The sequence below is a fragment of the Bos indicus genome, chromosome 19 (assembly GCF_029378745.1).
Source record: "Bos indicus isolate NIAB-ARS_2022 breed Sahiwal x Tharparkar chromosome 19, NIAB-ARS_B.indTharparkar_mat_pri_1.0, whole genome shotgun sequence".
NCBI classification, from domain to species: Eukaryota; Metazoa; Chordata; class Mammalia; order Artiodactyla; family Bovidae; genus Bos; species Bos indicus.
In genome coordinates this window covers 52,384,824-52,400,570 of record NC_091778.1, presented here as the reverse complement: position 1 = coordinate 52,400,570, position 15,747 = coordinate 52,384,824, and the positions used below count along the sequence as shown (strand labels likewise).

Genomic DNA, 15,747 nt, shown 5'->3' with positions numbered 1-15,747 from the left:
GGCTCTTAGAAAATCACCTATGGTATCTAGGACAGAAGGAGAGCGGTATGTCCTCTGCTGCATTTAAGGAGCAAAGGCCCTAGGACCCGAAGGGCTGGGGATACCCCATGTGTCAGATATTTGGGAGCTGAACTAAGAGGCAAGAGTGCCGAGGATTCGGGCAGCTGGAGACAAGAGTCCAGGCTTACAAATTCTCCCAAGGACCCCATCCTCGACCCCTTCGGGCTCAATCTCAACCCTTGGCAGACGCTGCAAGCAGAGTTTATAGCTCGCTGCGGGTCTGGTTCAGGCGGAGAGTGGTGGCTTCGCTACTGCGGCTGCCAGGACGGAAGGACCAAATATGCTCCCGAGCTGGCCTGCAAGACATCCGTTTAGATACAGGAGACCGAGGAGAAAGCGGCCCAGAGGGCTGGGGAGCTCCCTCCCACCAGGTGACCACAGGCCACGGGCGGCTGGGCCCCCAGAACGGACTTTAGGAGGAAGGGCACTAGGGATGCCCGGGCGTGCCCTGCGGCAGCACAAACGTCATATGCCCGGACTCTGCTGCAGGTGTCACTGTGCCGTTCAACAGGGTCAGGTCCCTGCCCGTCGTCCCTAGTGTATCGAGGGCCCAGTCGGCTTCCCCGACTCGAACGAACCCTGGCGCCGGGTCTCAGCCTTCTCTCGGCTTCATTCGCCCCTCGGCGGGAAGGACCCAGGTCAGCCGCCGTCCGGACCCCCGCCCCCTCAACGAAGCTCTGCGCCTGCGCCGCTCGTTGTCTTTTGCGTAATCTCGCGGAGCGAGAGGAGACAAGTCGAGTTGAGGCTAGAGCGTCCTTCTCCAGCTTGTGTGCGCGACTGTCCTGCAGGCTAGAACGTACTACCCAACTCTATGCTCGGTAGTCTTGGCGGCTAGAGTGTCCTCCCCAGCTCGTGTGTCCTGTGACCCCGGCGGCTAGAGCGTCCCGCCTACTAGGATCCGCGTGTGACCTTCTCGCCTGTGGAGCGATGCTGCCGTCGGCCACAAGCCTCCTACGGGGGCCGTGTCTCGGGCTTCGAGCCGCTGCGCTTCGCCTCGTCAGGTACTGCGGACGGCTGAGGGCCGGGCAGGCTGGTAGGATGGGGCCCTTGGCCCGGCACTGAGGGTGCACGTTGGGGCGGCGCCCGCGGGCGGGGGGCTTCCCCCGACTCGGCGAGTCCCTACGTGGTTGGTAGGCACGGGGCCTCCACTTAACGATCCCCTAACCTCACGGGCCGCCGATAGTTCTGGAGTGGCCCCGGATGACCTTGGACCGGTCCGTGCTTTCCTCCTGGCCTCAGTTTCCCCTGCAGCACAGTGACGTGGTAGGACTCCCATGAGTTGATCTGGCGTTCTACAGCCAGGGACCGCAGGTTCTGAAAGTTTGCGCGGCAAAATGCATTCAGGTAATTGCTTTACGTCCATGGACTGGTAGAGTTCATCCAAACCGGAAACGTCGTCGGTAGCATGTCTGCAAACAGTTATGTGGGTTTCCAAGGCCCTTTGAAGAATATATAAAATGGCCGGGAAATCCCTTTTGTTATCCACGCGGTCCCTGGAGTCTGAGAACCTGGGTTAGGACGAAGGAGCTAGATCTGAGCTCATGGCACCTACCTGCCTGGCCCATGTCACCTGCCTGTGCTAGGCTGACAACTCTGTTCTAATGGGGTTCAGGCAACAGGTACCTCACGTCTGCGCTGTGCGGCTTATGAGATGCAGCAGCCATCGAAGGGGGGAGGCCCTCACTGGTGCCCCCCTGGATAACGCCCCCAAGGAGTACCCCCCCAAGATCCAGCAGCTGGTCCAGGACATTGCCAGCCTCACGCTGCTGGAGATCTCCGACCTCAACGAGCTCCTGAAGGTATCAGTGCTCAGGCTGGGCAGGGAGCTCTGGGGCCCCTTGCTGGGATATTTGGGAGTTTGGTAAATTATCCAAAGTGTGCTCCATAAATGCAAGGACCTTGCCAGGCGTGTTCCTGAGCATGTCTGGGTGTGACAACCAGCTCCTGAAACTACCCTTCTTTGTCCCTGCAGAAAACACTGAAGATCCAAGATGTCGGGTTGATGCCAATGGGTGGCATGGTGCCTGGGGCTGCCCCTGCCCCAACAGCCCCGGAGGTGAGCTCAGGCCGGGGCATAAAGCGGTGTTTCTCTGGTGTCCAGCTGATATTTTGCCTCACCTCACATGGCCAGGTTTCCCTCCTCATCCTTCATCTTGTTCCTGCATCAACCAGGCACAGCCTGCAGGCCTGTACACTTTCTGGCTGTGGGCACCCCTGCAGCCTCACTGGCATCTCCTCCCTGCCAAGACTGTGCAGGTTCCTGCCCATATGAAGACCATGTTTGTGGTGAAAGGTAACAGCCAAAGGCGAGGAAACAAGAAAAAAAGAATTTGTATCAAACAGAAAGGGAAAAGAGGAAGGAAGAAGCTCTTAAGGGAGGGAAAGGGTTACAGTTTCAAGAAAGGCTGCAGGGAAGGTGACTCTGAGGAAACACTTGAGCTAAGGATGAGAGTGAGGCAGAGGGATGGCAGGGCCTTATAAATCTCGGACTTATCCACAATGAGAAATAACATAATTATTGATATATGCATCTCCCAGCGTCAGAAATCATAAAGGTTTTGCCACATTTGCTTCACCTGTTCTTTGAAGCTTGAGACAGATTTCTGATGTCTTCTGCCTCGTGTGTCCCACCATCCATCTCTGAAAGCACCAGTGTTTCCTCACGTTACCAGGAGCTGTCTCAAGTGCAATTAGCAGGGTTTCCTACCCCAGCCTCTCCAAGTTTTGCTAATAGTTCCAGACTTTTTAAAATAGTTTTTTATTTATTAGTCTTAGTTGCGGCATGCAGGATCTTCTTTTCTGTTGTAGAGGCAGGAGGGCTTCGTTGCCCCAAGCCATGCGGGATCTTAGTTCCCTGACCAGGAATCAAACCCTTGTCCTCGGCATTGGAAGGCATATTCTTTAACCGCTGGACCACCAGGGAAGTTCCATTTCCAGACCCTTTTTTTTTTTTTTTTTTTAATTTAGTTTTGCTTTTGGTCGCACAGGGTCTTCGTTACTGCTTGCAGGCTTTCTCTAGTTGTGGAGAGCGAGGGTTCGTCTAGTTGTGGCGCACTGGCCTCTCGTTGCGGTCACTTCTCTCGTTGGTGGAGCATAGGCTCTAGACCGCGGGCTCAGTAGTTGTGGCGCATGGGCATAGTTATTCCAAAGCATGTGGAATCTTCCCTGACCAGGGATCAAACCCTGTGCCCTGCATTGGCAGGCGGATTTTTATCCACTGTAGCACCAGGAACGTCCCAGACTTTAAAACAGTCAGTTTGCTGCTGCTGCTGCTGCTAAATCGCTTCAGTCGTGTCCGACTCTGTGCGACCCCAGAGACGGCAGCCCACCAGGCTCCCCCGTCCCTGGGATTCTCCAGGCAACAACACTGGAGTGGGTTGCCATTTCCTTCTCCAATGCCTGAAAGTGAAAAGTGAAAGTGAAGTCGCTCAGTTGTGTCCGACTCTTCGCAACCCCATGGACTGCAGCCCACCAGGCTCCTCCATCCATGGGATTTTCCAGGCAAGAGCACTGGAGTGGGGTGTCATTGCCTTCTCTGAAAACAGTCAGTTTACTCAAATCAAAAAATGAGGTCTCTGTGTTGCATTTGGTTGTTGGGTTTCTCAAGCTTCTTAAATCTGGGTGGCTGCCCTCAGCCCCCTTCCCCCAGCCATCACCTACTGAGGAAACCAGGTCAGGGGTCCCGTGGAGCGTCTCACATCCCACATGTGTCTGATAGTGCCACCAGCCTTGTCCACACTCGTCTTCACACCATGAACTGGAAGGTGACTATACAGGCTAAACACCTGGGGCAAGGAGAGAGAGAATTACTGTGTAACTTGTCTAAACTGGAGCGCTTTTAAGAATAAAGGGGGTGCTGTTAATAATTAGGCAGCAGACCCACAGTAGAACTGCCCCAGGCTGTGGGCCCATGTAGTCCCTGCTCTAGAGGTGCTGTGGCCTTCACCGCTGGAGCTCGGTCGTGCCCAGTTGTCCCATTATCAGTCACCTGGTGGAGCTGAAGCTGGTTGTACATTTGTCATCAGTATGTAACCTTGGGCTTGCACTGCTTTTCTGGAGTGTTATTTTATCTGCAGAGCGCTTATGGTGTCATTTTTCCTTGTCTCAAAAGTTACAATTTTTAAAGGACAAGGAAACGAGAGTGCTGGGTGGTGGGGGCAGAAGGTGGTTTTAGAGCAGCATCTGGAGAGATGGGTTGGATTGGAATGGATTAGCCAAGGAGAGCACCCAGTTTGGCAGCCTGAGCCCGCTTGGCTCACTCTGGCCTCCTGGCAAAATCGTAGGCTTTGTCAGGCAGCCTGCCTGGGTCTTGCCTTTGGGTTACAGGACAGGGTGGCCTGGGAATGAATCTGCTTGCTTCACCCCGTCCTTTCTCACCTTGCTCACCTTGCTCCCTCCCTCCCCCAGGCAGCAGAAGAAGACGTCCCCAAACAAAAAGAACGGACACATTTCACTGTCCGCCTGACAGAGGCAAAGCCCGTGGACAAGGTGAAGCTGATCAAGGAGATCAAGAACTATGTCCAGGGCATCAACCTCGTCCAGGTGAGGTTCCGTGTACCGCACAGCCCTCTCCCGCCGTCACTGACAGCTCTCTGGCTGGCCCAAGCCCAGATTGGGTTCTGACTTTACTCTCTGGCAGGCAAAGAAGCTGGTGGAATCCCTGCCTCAGGAAATCAAAGCCAACGTGGCCAAGGCCGAGGCCGAGAAGATCAAGGCGGCCCTGGAGGCAGTGGGCGGCACCGTGGTTCTGGAGTAGCTGCCCAGGAGACTGTGGACAGGGTTCCCGGGCCCTGAGTGGGGCTCTGCCTGCTTTGCGCCCAGCACCCAGGCTCAGTGGATAGAGCAGCCTTGGAGCAGAACTGGGCTGCACCACGAGGCCAACTCAGTTCTGGGACAGCCGGATGGACCTGCTGAGATGGGGAGGGAGGGGCAGCCACTGACTCTGCAGCCCCAGGGAGAAGGACTCTAGAACCTACCAGGAGTGTACACGCCCCCCCCGTGGCCGCTGGGAAAAATGCATTGTGCAGGCCCTGTGTGTGGAGTCGTGTGTGTCGGTTGGGCACCACGTGCAGCGGGCTGTCCTCCGAGATCCCAACGCATGCCTGTCCTGCTTGTGGGGGTGGCAACTCCTGCGTGGCTGGCACTAAATCTTCACCTGGGAGCTATGGGGGTGCCTTTGGAACTCCTTGTCTTTAAGTATTGGTGGTCTTTAACAGCAAATACAGACCTGGGCAGGTGAGAGTGAGGTCTGTACCATAGATGGGGCACAGAAGGCAGGAGGGTGTGCTTTGCAAGCTTATAGCAGTTGGGGGTCTGTCAGCTGCTCCCTTAGAGGGGCTCAAGGAGCTCTGTCATAGAGCCAGGGGTTTGGTAAGAAGAGGTGACCTGGTGCCAGAGTGACGTTTACAGGTGGCAGTGACCACCCAAGCTTGCAGGCTCTGCCTAGTGCTCTCTTTTTTCCAAGGACCCTTGGCTTCCTTCTGGGAAAGCGCTGTCACTGGCCCATGACAGGAGGCCCCTGGGGCTGAGGGTAGGCAGCTGCAGGGCTTTTTGAGTATCTACTCTGGGGAGGCCTACAGTTCTGTGACTCGTGGGGACCCACCCCATCTAGCCTGGGTCTTCAGGTCCCACCTGGAGTTCCCTCCCTTGGTTTGTGGGACCAGAAGGGGACACTCGGTCTGGGAGTGCTACCCTCTGGGTGAGATGGCTCAGGATAGGCCCAGGAGCTGCCAGGCTCCCAGATGGACGTGCCTAGCAACCCCCACACCACCTAGGGGTCCTCCACAAGGACATGCTTCCAGCTGGCTGTCATTGCAGGAAGAATCCCAGGAGAGGGGAGGCGGCCCCCTGACTGGAGAGCCCCACTAGCCAAGCCTGGGGCCCGTGAAGTTAACGATTGGCCGGCACCAGATCTCTGGGTGTGCCTTCACTTAGCAGAGGGGACAGCTGGCTACCTGGGGCTAAGTGTGGGCTGCTGATCTGCTGCCTTTTCCTAGGGGCAGGGAGTGGTCCAGGCTCAGGGACACCCCTCACCCCAGGCCTGTGTGGTCACACCCCACCTCCTGGCCTGTGGGTGACCTTTAAAGGCCGCTTATCCTCTGAGCGCCTTCATCTTTTTCCAGGGCAGCTAGGGTGATGACATGGGCTCCCTTCACCCCACCCACCAAGGAGGGGTCACTTTGTTCATGGTAGTACTGCTAAAGGTGTCTACCTGCGGGACCATCAAGCCCAACTCCTCCCGCATTGCTTACGACAGACAGGATGCTGCCATGGTGCCCCCACCTGACCGAAAAGCCCTGTCTGAAGCCGCTGAAGATCCTTGGCCTCCCCTTCCCAGGCAGCCCCCTGGCCCAGGCCTCTCGACCCTTCCAGCAGCCCCTGACCTGCTCCAGCCTGTGGTAGCTCTAAGGTGTCTCAGACCTGGAAATAGGTTGGGTGTGCCACTGGGGATCACCCTGGGTCCCTGAAGCCCACTTAGCCCTTAGGCCTGGTGTTGGGAGGTGGGTCTGCTGGGCATCCTGAGTTGCCCTGCTGGCACCCACAGAATTTAGAAGATCCCTTCAGAGCCTTGTAGGAGTTGGCCTTCGTGCAGACTCATGAGATGATCACAGAGGACACAGCAGTGGGAGAACCAGAGCTGGCCATGTGCTCACCCCATAGACACCCCCCACCTCCTCCTCCCTGCCAATTCCAGGGACCCTGACATATGCCAGGCCACCCACATGGCTGCATCCTCCCTGTCCGGAAACTAAGAGGAAATGTAAATGCTGTAGCACAGACACCAGATCCCAAAACAGGCCTGGCCTGGCAGCCTGGCCAAGCCGTTGCCCAAAGTCCCCATCCCTTCGGATTTATGCACAAGTGTTTGGGATCCTTTTGAAAATTTGGGATCTTTTTGAGTTCCTTTGCAAAATCCAGCTTTTTCTAAAAAGGGTGCCCCTTTCTTGGGGCATTTCTGTTTTTCCCAGGATTTCTCCCATACTTCCAACTGCCTTTTCAGCACATCTCTACCACTGGCCCCATCCCAGGCTCCTTGGCAATATTGGGCTGGAAATCTCTGTAGCCAGCTGTTCACCCTCCCAACTGATGACCAAGCGCAGAGGCCTCCTGTGGTTCTAGCAGGCATTTTCCCTAGTTTCCAGGAGGCTGCGTTAGGCAAATAGCAGGGTTTGCTCTGGCAACTTTTGCCTCCGACAGAGAATCCCTGTGTGCTTAGGCTGGGCTGGACTTGTTATTCCTGGTGCCTGGTGGGTCCAGGGGCCAAGATTTGCTTCCCTGGTGCCCCTCACCCTTCTCCCTTGGGGTGGGGGCTGCAGTGGCTAAGCTGGGACAGCAGGACCTTTACTGGTCCCCATTACATGGGGCCTTTACTAGTGCAGGGGTCTCTGGCTCTGCCTCCCCTGAGATCCATGGGGCCCCGTCCAAAAGCGGCCCTGGGGACCCAGATTTCTCTGCCCCGCAGGCGCGCCTTCTGGCCAGCAGCGCACCCGCGCTTCCAGTTTGCTGGGAGGACAGTTTGTTGACTACCGCCTCCCAGGAGCCTGAGCCCTCACGCCCAGAATCCCCATCCTGTTCCGCCTCAGAGTAGCTGCCTGGGGGCTGTCTGGTCAGAGCTAGCCTAAGGCTGGGGGTTCGGGAGGGATGGGCAGGGGGGGCGGCTAGTCTCCGAATTGCCTGTAATCCGCAGGTTGTAATCCGTGGAGGTTTTCCGCTGCCTGCGCCGCGTGGGTAGGAAGCCGGGTGCAAGTTCCGGGCCGCGGCAGGGGCAGGGCGCTTATGGGAGGAAGGCCTCTAGGAGGGGTGGGCTGGCCGAGCGCCCAGGCTACTCGGGCCGTGACCTTTGCAGACATGCCTTAGGCGCCGGGGCCGCCCCGCGGGCTGGCCGGCGCAGGATAAGGGAGGCCGCAGGTCCCTGAGAGGAACGAGGAAGGTCCACCAAGCAGGCTTCCTGCGGTCCGGCCAGTGGGGGGGTCCCACTGAGCGGCCTCCACTGGGGCGGCTTGCTGGAGCCCACCGCTTTAGCCTACCGAGCCGCGGCCGCTTTAAGGCTCGGGACCCACCCTCGGACTTGGGGGCGGGGTCTGCGAAACCCCGCCCGTTAGCTCCCGCCCCCGGGCCGCGCGGGTGCATTGGTTGTCGGCGGCGAGGGCGTCTGGCGAACCTTTGAACGCGAGGCGGGCGTCTACGAGGACCGGGCCGGGGTGGGGGCTGGAGCGGGGCCGGGCCAGCGTCTGGGTTTCACAGGCCGGGTCGGGGCCGGTACCTGCGCTCCTTGGCAGCGGCGGCGGCGGCGGCGGCGGCGCCCGGGCCATGGCGGATGAGGCGCGCGTGTCGCGCTGGTACTTCGGTGGGCTGGCGTCATGCGGGGCCGCCTGCTGCACGCACCCGCTGGACCTGCTCAAGGTGAGCACGGCTGTGGGGAGGGCCTCGGGCCGGGCTGTCGCCCCTGCGCGGAGGCTCTGCGTGGAACGGGCGGCAGAGATGCCCCTTGGCCCCCGCTCTGCTACCTGTGTGACCTTGGGCTGGTCTCCCTCCCAGCTCTCCTGAGGGTAGTTCTCAGTGAGCGCAGCTGTCGGCACCCCGGCAGGACCACGCGCTCCCTCTGCCTAGTGGGTGCCCACCAAACACACTGGTAGACGGAGGAGGGATGTGGCCGGCACCCCTGCTTTGGGCTGCTTCCTCCTGGGAGGTGGGTGAGCATCTGGAAGCCATGATCCCAGCCTGCGTGCAGGTCCTGCCCAATGAGGGTGATTGTTTCTTCCATCGAGAAGCGATCACACTCTTTCTACATTTTTTTTTTTTTAATGCCTATGGGGCAGAATAAGACAGAGTTTCCCTTGTCTCTGAGGCAGACCAGTTTTTTGCTCCTTTCTCACCACAAACAACAAAGGAAGGCCAGAAACTCAAAGCATATTTTGGCAAGTGGGCTCTGGGCCACAGTACCCGGGCTGTGGTCTTGGGGAGGCTGTTGGCAAGAGTGGTCACTTGGCCATCCCCTACCTTATTCCCACCCAGAGCAGCCTGAAACCCATGCTGGCCCCCTTGGAAGGATTGGCACCTGTGTCTTGGGCTGATCCAACCATCCCTCAAGCTTCGGTCTGGCCACCAGGAAAGGCAGGATTAGTAGACATTGGGGGTGGGGCTGAAACTGGCAGCCTCTCCAGCATTTCAGAGACCGGGGAGAGTCCTCTGTGGCTCCTGGTAGCCGCCAGGGCCTGTGACGTGGCCTGGCCCAGCAGGGCCAGGTATTAAGGTGCTTTGGGTCTGTAGGAAGAGGAAACCTTTCTCCTGCACACTTTGTTTTACTTTCTGCCCGTGCAGGTCCCTGTGCCCTCCCCCACCTCCCCCATCACAGGCCCTGGAGGGTCAGACTGACTGTCTGCCCGGGAGGTAGAAACAGCTTTCAAGGACTCTTGGAGCCTTCCCTGGCCCCAGGCCAGTCTTTCCCTTGTTCAAGGCTCCTTTGGGCGTCACTGCCCCTTGCCCTACCCCCAGGTGTTATTTTGCTGCAGCACACTTAGCGTGGGGGTGGGAGTCTGGGAGGTGGCTGGCCACAGGAATGTGGCCGCTCTCTGGCCCAGGGAGCACATGGCCTTGGGCTGGGCTGCAGCAGGCAGTGTGGGCAGCCATAGAGGCCTCCAGCAGAGGAGGCCCTGGCCAGAGTTTTTAATCTCTCGGCATTGTCTTTGGAAAAAAAAGTATCTTAAAGCTGCTTGATCTCTGCCTTTGCCCCACATCTTGGCTGAACCCTCACAGTGGCTTGCCTGCATGGGGTGCTGCTGCGTGGCCACCCTGCCCCCAGACTCTAGGTTCCCAGCTCACAGCCAAGAGAGACTAAGGCAGCAGAGTCAGTAACTTGCCCCAGCGTGTCCAGTCAGGACGTGTAGAACCTGAGAGTGTGATGGAAGAATGGACTCTGAAGTGCCCCTCCCCCTGGGTGCCCCACGGAACTCCACCCACCTCTCCTGAGTCTCCCCTGTTTCCTCAGGACATCTCTGAGTCCACTAATTCTGTCCCCCTTGGGAGGCTACCAAGTGGGGCTATGGAGTCTCCCAGTGTCCTCATCTAAAGGACGGGGCTGATGACTCCGCCCCAGGGCAGCTGGAATTGCACTCCCTTATTGGCTGGCGGTGTCTCCTGTGAGGTGATGGCGTGGAACAGAGCTTGGCGCCAGACGCCCCAGCTGGTGCCTTAGGAGGCCTCAGTTTCCTGTCTTTCAGTACAGGCGCTGGTAGCACTTGCAGCAAAGGGCTTCAGAGCAGAGCTGGCCGGGGCGGGCTCCAGGCAGGGTGCGGCTCTGAGCGGTGGGACCCCTCCCCCACAGGTGCACCTGCAGACGCAGCAGGAGGTGAAGCTGCGCATGACGGGCATGGCGCTCCAGGTGGTGCGCTCTGACGGCATCCTGGCGCTCTACAACGGGCTGAGCGCCTCCCTGTGCAGACAGGTACCTCTGGGGGGCCCTATCTCCCAGGGTAGTGGGTGGGTGGAGGCTCATGGCCAGCGATCCCTTAGGTCTTGATCCCAGAGCCCACTCTCAGCCCACGGAGGCAGAGGGGTCGCTGGCCTCCCTCCTGCACACCATAGGTGCCCTTTGGGCCTGGAAGTTACTCTCTCATTCTCAAGACTGCTTACAAGGACAGAACTACAAGACCTGGGGGACCAGCAACCGCCCGGGGTGGGCGCAGGGCGTGGCTTCTGCCTTGCACAGAGTCGGGCCAGCTGAGACCTCCACCTACAGATGGGAAAACTGAGGCTTGCAGGGACGTGATAGGGGATGAGGAGGGGTGGGGCCTGGACTCAGTCAGCCCCAGGTGTTTTAAACGGCTCAGCTGCTTGCTGGCTGCGTGGCCTCTGGAAGGTTCCTGGGTGTCCCTGTGGCCCACATGGTGATGTCCGTGCACCGGAGGGCCAAGGATGTGGGGGTGCCCAGTGCCATCCTTCCTCCTGGACCCTCTGAGCTGGGCCCCTTCTCCCCAGATGACCTACTCCCTAACTCGGTTTGCCATCTATGAGACCGTGCGGGACCAGGTGACCAAGGGCAGTGAGGGCCCCCTGCCCTTCTACAAGAAGGTCTTGCTGGGCTCCATCAGCGGTGAGCAGCCGGGAGGGAGGGGGTGGTGCAGGTGAGGCAGGAGGCATTGCCAGTGGTCACGTGTTTGCTGTTGTGCCAGGTTGCATCGGCGGCTTTGTGGGGACCCCTGCGGACATGGTCAACGTCAGGTCAGTGCGGCCCTGAGGCCAGGGTCTTGCTGTCCCCCAGCGGGGCCAGGTTGGCTCACTAGGGTCTCAGTGTGTTTAGCCTAAAACGTGCCACTCAGATCTTGGGGTCCGGGGCGCAGGAGGGTGGTGCTGAGCCTGTGGTGGGGCAGCCCCAAGTGGGGCCGGCTGCTCACTCCCACTAGGGCCTATGGGGTGTCTCTGAGTCCCCTAAAACCCTGTCCCCTTGAACTCTCTGCTTGTTTTCAGGATGCAGAATGACATGAAGCTGCCCCAGAATCAGCGCCGAAAGTGAGTCGCATGGTGTGCCCAGGGGTTTGGGGGCCAGGGCTGAGAAGACCCCTGAGCAGCTCTGAGGGATCCAGTGGGGACTCCTACGGGCCACCACACCTGTGGGGTCACGTGGAGCAATGGGGCGGCTGGTGGATGTTGGAAGCATACATCGTGAGGGGGCTTCCAGCATCTCTGGGTCCTACCACTGTGGAGGACCCAGGGTTGGAGCCGGACTGGGAGGTGGGCAGGGCTGGTCACTTTTTGCTCCCTCTTGCACCTGCACATCTTTCACAGAGGGTAAGTTAGAAGCTTATGCGGTCTTCAAAAGGGTTTGGGAGCTGGGAGGTGGTTTCTGTGATAAAAACATCATATTGTGTGAGATCTGAGACACCGTGGGTTCTGAGACCCTGTTTATGGACAGACACTGTAGTTAAACCCTGGGCGCCAGCATCAGCCAATTCAGGGAGAAGTGTGGCCCCAGGCGATCCCATTGTCCGCTCTCTGGCCGGAGCATAGGCTGTGGGGAGGACAGACTGAGTAGGTTGGGAAGGGGACCTGGCAGGGCGTCCCATCCTCCCGCCCTTGGTAACAGCCTACAGACATGACCAGCCTCGGAGCTGGCAGGCCCCCCAGCGAGGGGGTTTTCCTGTGGAACCCGGGGGATCTTTAGGCCCTGAGGTCCCCTGAGCAGTGAGACCACTCTGAGCTCTCAGAAAAGGCTGATGTCCTCTGGCCCTGTGATGCTTTGGGTTCCTCCTGGCCTGTGATGGGGGCATGGCTCTTCGCGGGGAGGACCTTCCCGTGGGAGCCTGTGGTCAGGGAGAGCCTCACTCTCTGTCGCTCGGCAGCTATGCCCACGCCCTGGACGGCCTGTACCGTGTGGCCCGAGAAGGTAAGACAGGAGGTGGAGGCCTGGGACAGCCTCCAGGCGCGACCCAGTAGCGGGCCTTGGGGGACACTAGGGGGGTGCTTCGGGCTGGGCACCCAACCTCTCCTCTTCCCCCGACAGAGGGTCTGAAGAAGCTGTTCTCAGGTGCAACCATGGCGTCCAGTCGAGGGATGTTGGTCACCGTGGGCCAGGTAGGATTTTGGCTTGGGGTGGCACTCTCAGGTAGCATCCGGGGCTCAGGGGCCCGGAAGGCAGCAGGCACTAACACACGTGGGGCTCAGGCAGGTCTGGGCCTCGTCTGTCCACCCCCGTATGACGTCTGTAGATGACCCACAAAGCAGGTACTTGGTCAGTCCAGTTGGTGTCGTTGCGGGCCCCATCTGTTTTCCCCTGAGCTGTCCCTCGTGTCCTGACCATCCCCATTTCCTAACAGCTGTCCTGCTATGATCAAGCCAAGCAGCTGGTCCTCAGCACGGGCTACTTGTCTGACAGCATCTTCACTCACTTTATCGCCAGCTTCATTGCGGTGAGTAGTGGGGGGGGTCCCTGACCAGCCTTGGTATTTGGGGGCGCCGGGGCGGAACAAGGGCTCAGAATGGTGGGAGGCTTTGGTGAGGGTGGTGGCTGCCCCTCTCGGGCTCTGCATTAGTGAGAGGAGCCCACGGATCCCCAGAGCCCAGGCTAGGACTGTTCGTGTTGTCCCCATGGCCCTGGGGACACCTCCTGGGGGTCCAGACAGGCCTGCGGAGGGGTGGTAAGGGGTGCCCTCCTGGCTGACCCATTGGTGACAACTTGCCCTCCAGGGTGGATGTGCCACATTCCTGTGCCAGCCCCTGGATGTACTGAAGACCCGGCTGATGAATGCCAAGGGCGAGTATCAGGTGAGTGGGCTTCCCACCCTGCTGCTGCCGGGTGAGCCGGTGTCCCTGGGCCGGGCTGCAGACAAAGCTGTGTCCCGCCCAGTTGCCCAGGCCGCCTGGGCCCCGAATGTATTTTTAAGTCAGGTTCTTTGACATGGTAACAGAGGCAGCCTGGTCTTAGCAGGGTGGCAGGTCCAGCGCCTGGGGCCAAGCACCTGTCCGGGGCTCCCTCCATTACCCATGGTATCTTCTGTGTCTGTGGCAGCCGCCCAAGAACCATGGGTGCCTGGCGGGTCAGCCTGGCCCTGGTGTGCTTTTAAATTCTAGTTCTGCCTGGCTAACGGGCGAGGGCAGCCCTTGACCTTTGTGCCCACCAGCCCTACTCCCCATGTTAACCTTTGAACGTTCGGGCCTGCTGCTCTGTACACTGACGCCCACTATCAGTGTGACCAGCTACTGGCACTGGTGGTGGGGAGCGGGGATAAGGTGGTCGGGGTTCCTGCCTTTCGAGAAGCAGTTTTCCATTTTATTTCATTATTTGGTGTTTTTTTGCAGGGTGTTCTGCACTGCGCCATGGAGACAGCAAAGCTGGGGCCGCTGGCCTTTTACAAGGTTTGGGGCCGGGGGAGTGCAGGGAGTGTAGGGGAGGGGCTCTCCCTCCAGGGCTGTCTTCATGCTCCCCTTTCTCCCGCAGGGCCTCGTGCCTGCCGGTATCCGCCTCATGCCCCACACCGTGCTTACGTTCGTGTTTCTGGAACAGCTTCGCAAGCACTTTGGCATCAAAGTGCCGTCCTGATGTGGCGGTGGGAGCAGCTGGGTCACGCCCAGCCCCCTGCGCCAGTTTATTCCAGAGTGCCAGAGGGCTGGCAGCTGAGCACTGCCCTGAGCCCAGCCCCTGCCCACTGTGTTCCAGCCCCCTCCTGCCGGGCCCAGGACCCCCACCCCAGCCTGCCTGGCCAGCCCAGTGACCGTTGTCCCCTCCAAGCTGCTGGCTTCACCTCCACCTCCCGCTGCCACCACTGACTCTCCCTATGTGGTGTCCAGCAGCGCCCTGTGCACAGCAGTGACTCTCAGAGGGTGTAGGCCCCGGGTTGGGTGTTCTGTCCCCAGGTAGGCAGTTAACCCTGGAGTTGGGAGGGGTGGGCTGGCCAGACTTTTACAGTCTGGGGTCTCCAGTCCCTGAAGTCTCTTCCTTTCACGAAGCCCAGGACCCCCAGCAGCTCCCACTGAGGACCCGGGTGGTGGAGTGGGGGGTGTGAACCCCCAGCACCACCCATCGAATGGTGTGTACACTTGCACTTTCATCCCAGCAGAGGGACCATAGCTTTCATGATGTTCTTTAAGACAGCTGCGCCCCACAGCTGCCAGGTCAGGGCAGAATGAGTACCCAGGAGGAAGGGCCTGCGTGTGACCCTCAGGCACCCCACCCACCCCTCCTGGTCCAGCCCACCCCCACTGGCTTTAACAAGTGAAAGTGAAAGTCGCTCAGTCATGTCCAACTCTTTGCGACCCCACGGACTGTCCAGTCCATGGAATTCTCCAGGCCAGAATGCCGGAGTGGGTAACCGTTCCCTTCTCCAGGGGATCTTCCCAACCCAGGGATTGAACCAGGTCTTCTGCATTGCAGGCATATTCTTTACCAGCTGAGCCACCAGGGAAGCCCAGCTTTAAACAATTAGTTTCACCAAAACCTTTCAGCTCCAGGAGGCGGCTTCTGTCTTCGGGGCTGTGCAGCGACCCCTCCCGGCTCCCTGAGCAGGAGCGGCACGTCCACGGGGCTGACTGCACAGTGGTCACCTGCAAGGTCTCCAGGAGCCGGTCAGCCAAAATGCCCAAAGCAGCCTGCAGATGAGGCTGGGGGCTGCATCTGTCGGCCTCCCCCAGTCACGTGGGCACCGTGCCACTACCCCGCACCCCAGCAAGTGGCCAGCAGTCCCACATTGCCCTGCAGGGATGTTAATAAAGGACGGTGAAGTGCTGAGTCTGGTTCTGCATCCAGGCCCCTAACTAGTCTGCCTCGCGGTCAGGACCTATGAGATCCTCCTTTGCACCTTCCAAAGAGGGCTCTAGGGTTTATGGAGGGGCAGGGTCCAAAGCAGGGGAGAAGCCACAGCTCTGACTGGATACACTGGGATGGCCTGTGGGCAGAGGGCTGGGGGAAGAGCGGGGCATGGGGCTGGTTGAGGGACTCATCAGTGTTGCGGTCCTGGATCCAGGTCACCGTGGACCCCCCACCCAGGGCTGCCCCTTCCAGCAGGCACCTGCCACTACAAGCCCCCGAGACAGTCCTGTGGCGGGCAGGGGGTGGTGCTGCAGCCTGGTCTCCCTGGAGGTGCCCCTTGAGTCAGAGCCCTGGCCTCTTGGATGCTGGCCTATCCAGCAAACCCAGACTGGACTGCCAGACACAGGTTCTGTGGGCTCCAGACCCTCAGGCTGGGGCAGGAGCTG

At 59.4% G+C, this 15,747-nt stretch overlaps 2 protein-coding genes across 2 annotated transcripts; both read left to right on the top strand.

Moving 5' to 3' along the window:
* Positions 1–864: 864 nt before the first annotated feature.
* On the top strand, positions 865–5,089 carry MRPL12 (mitochondrial ribosomal protein L12). The gene is made up of 5 exons (XM_019981092.2): positions 865–1,061; positions 1,673–1,859; positions 2,033–2,116; positions 4,468–4,602; positions 4,700–5,089. The coding sequence occupies exons 1-5, from the start codon at positions 988–990 to the stop codon at positions 4,814–4,816; spliced, it is 597 nt and encodes a 198-aa protein (XP_019836651.1). The 5' UTR covers positions 865–987; the 3' UTR covers positions 4,817–5,089.
* A 2,688-nt stretch (positions 5,090–7,777) lies between these two features.
* SLC25A10 (solute carrier family 25 member 10) lies at positions 7,778–14,313 on the top strand. Its single transcript, XM_070773905.1, has 11 exons — positions 7,778–8,463; positions 10,385–10,504; positions 11,038–11,152; positions 11,232–11,280; positions 11,527–11,568; positions 12,399–12,442; positions 12,560–12,630; positions 12,873–12,965; positions 13,243–13,320; positions 13,855–13,911; positions 13,994–14,313. Exons 1-11 carry the CDS (start codon positions 8,371–8,373, stop codon positions 14,093–14,095), a joined length of 864 nt encoding a protein of 287 aa, XP_070630006.1. The 5' UTR covers positions 7,778–8,370; the 3' UTR covers positions 14,096–14,313.
* The last annotated feature ends 1,434 nt before the right edge of the window (positions 14,314–15,747 follow it).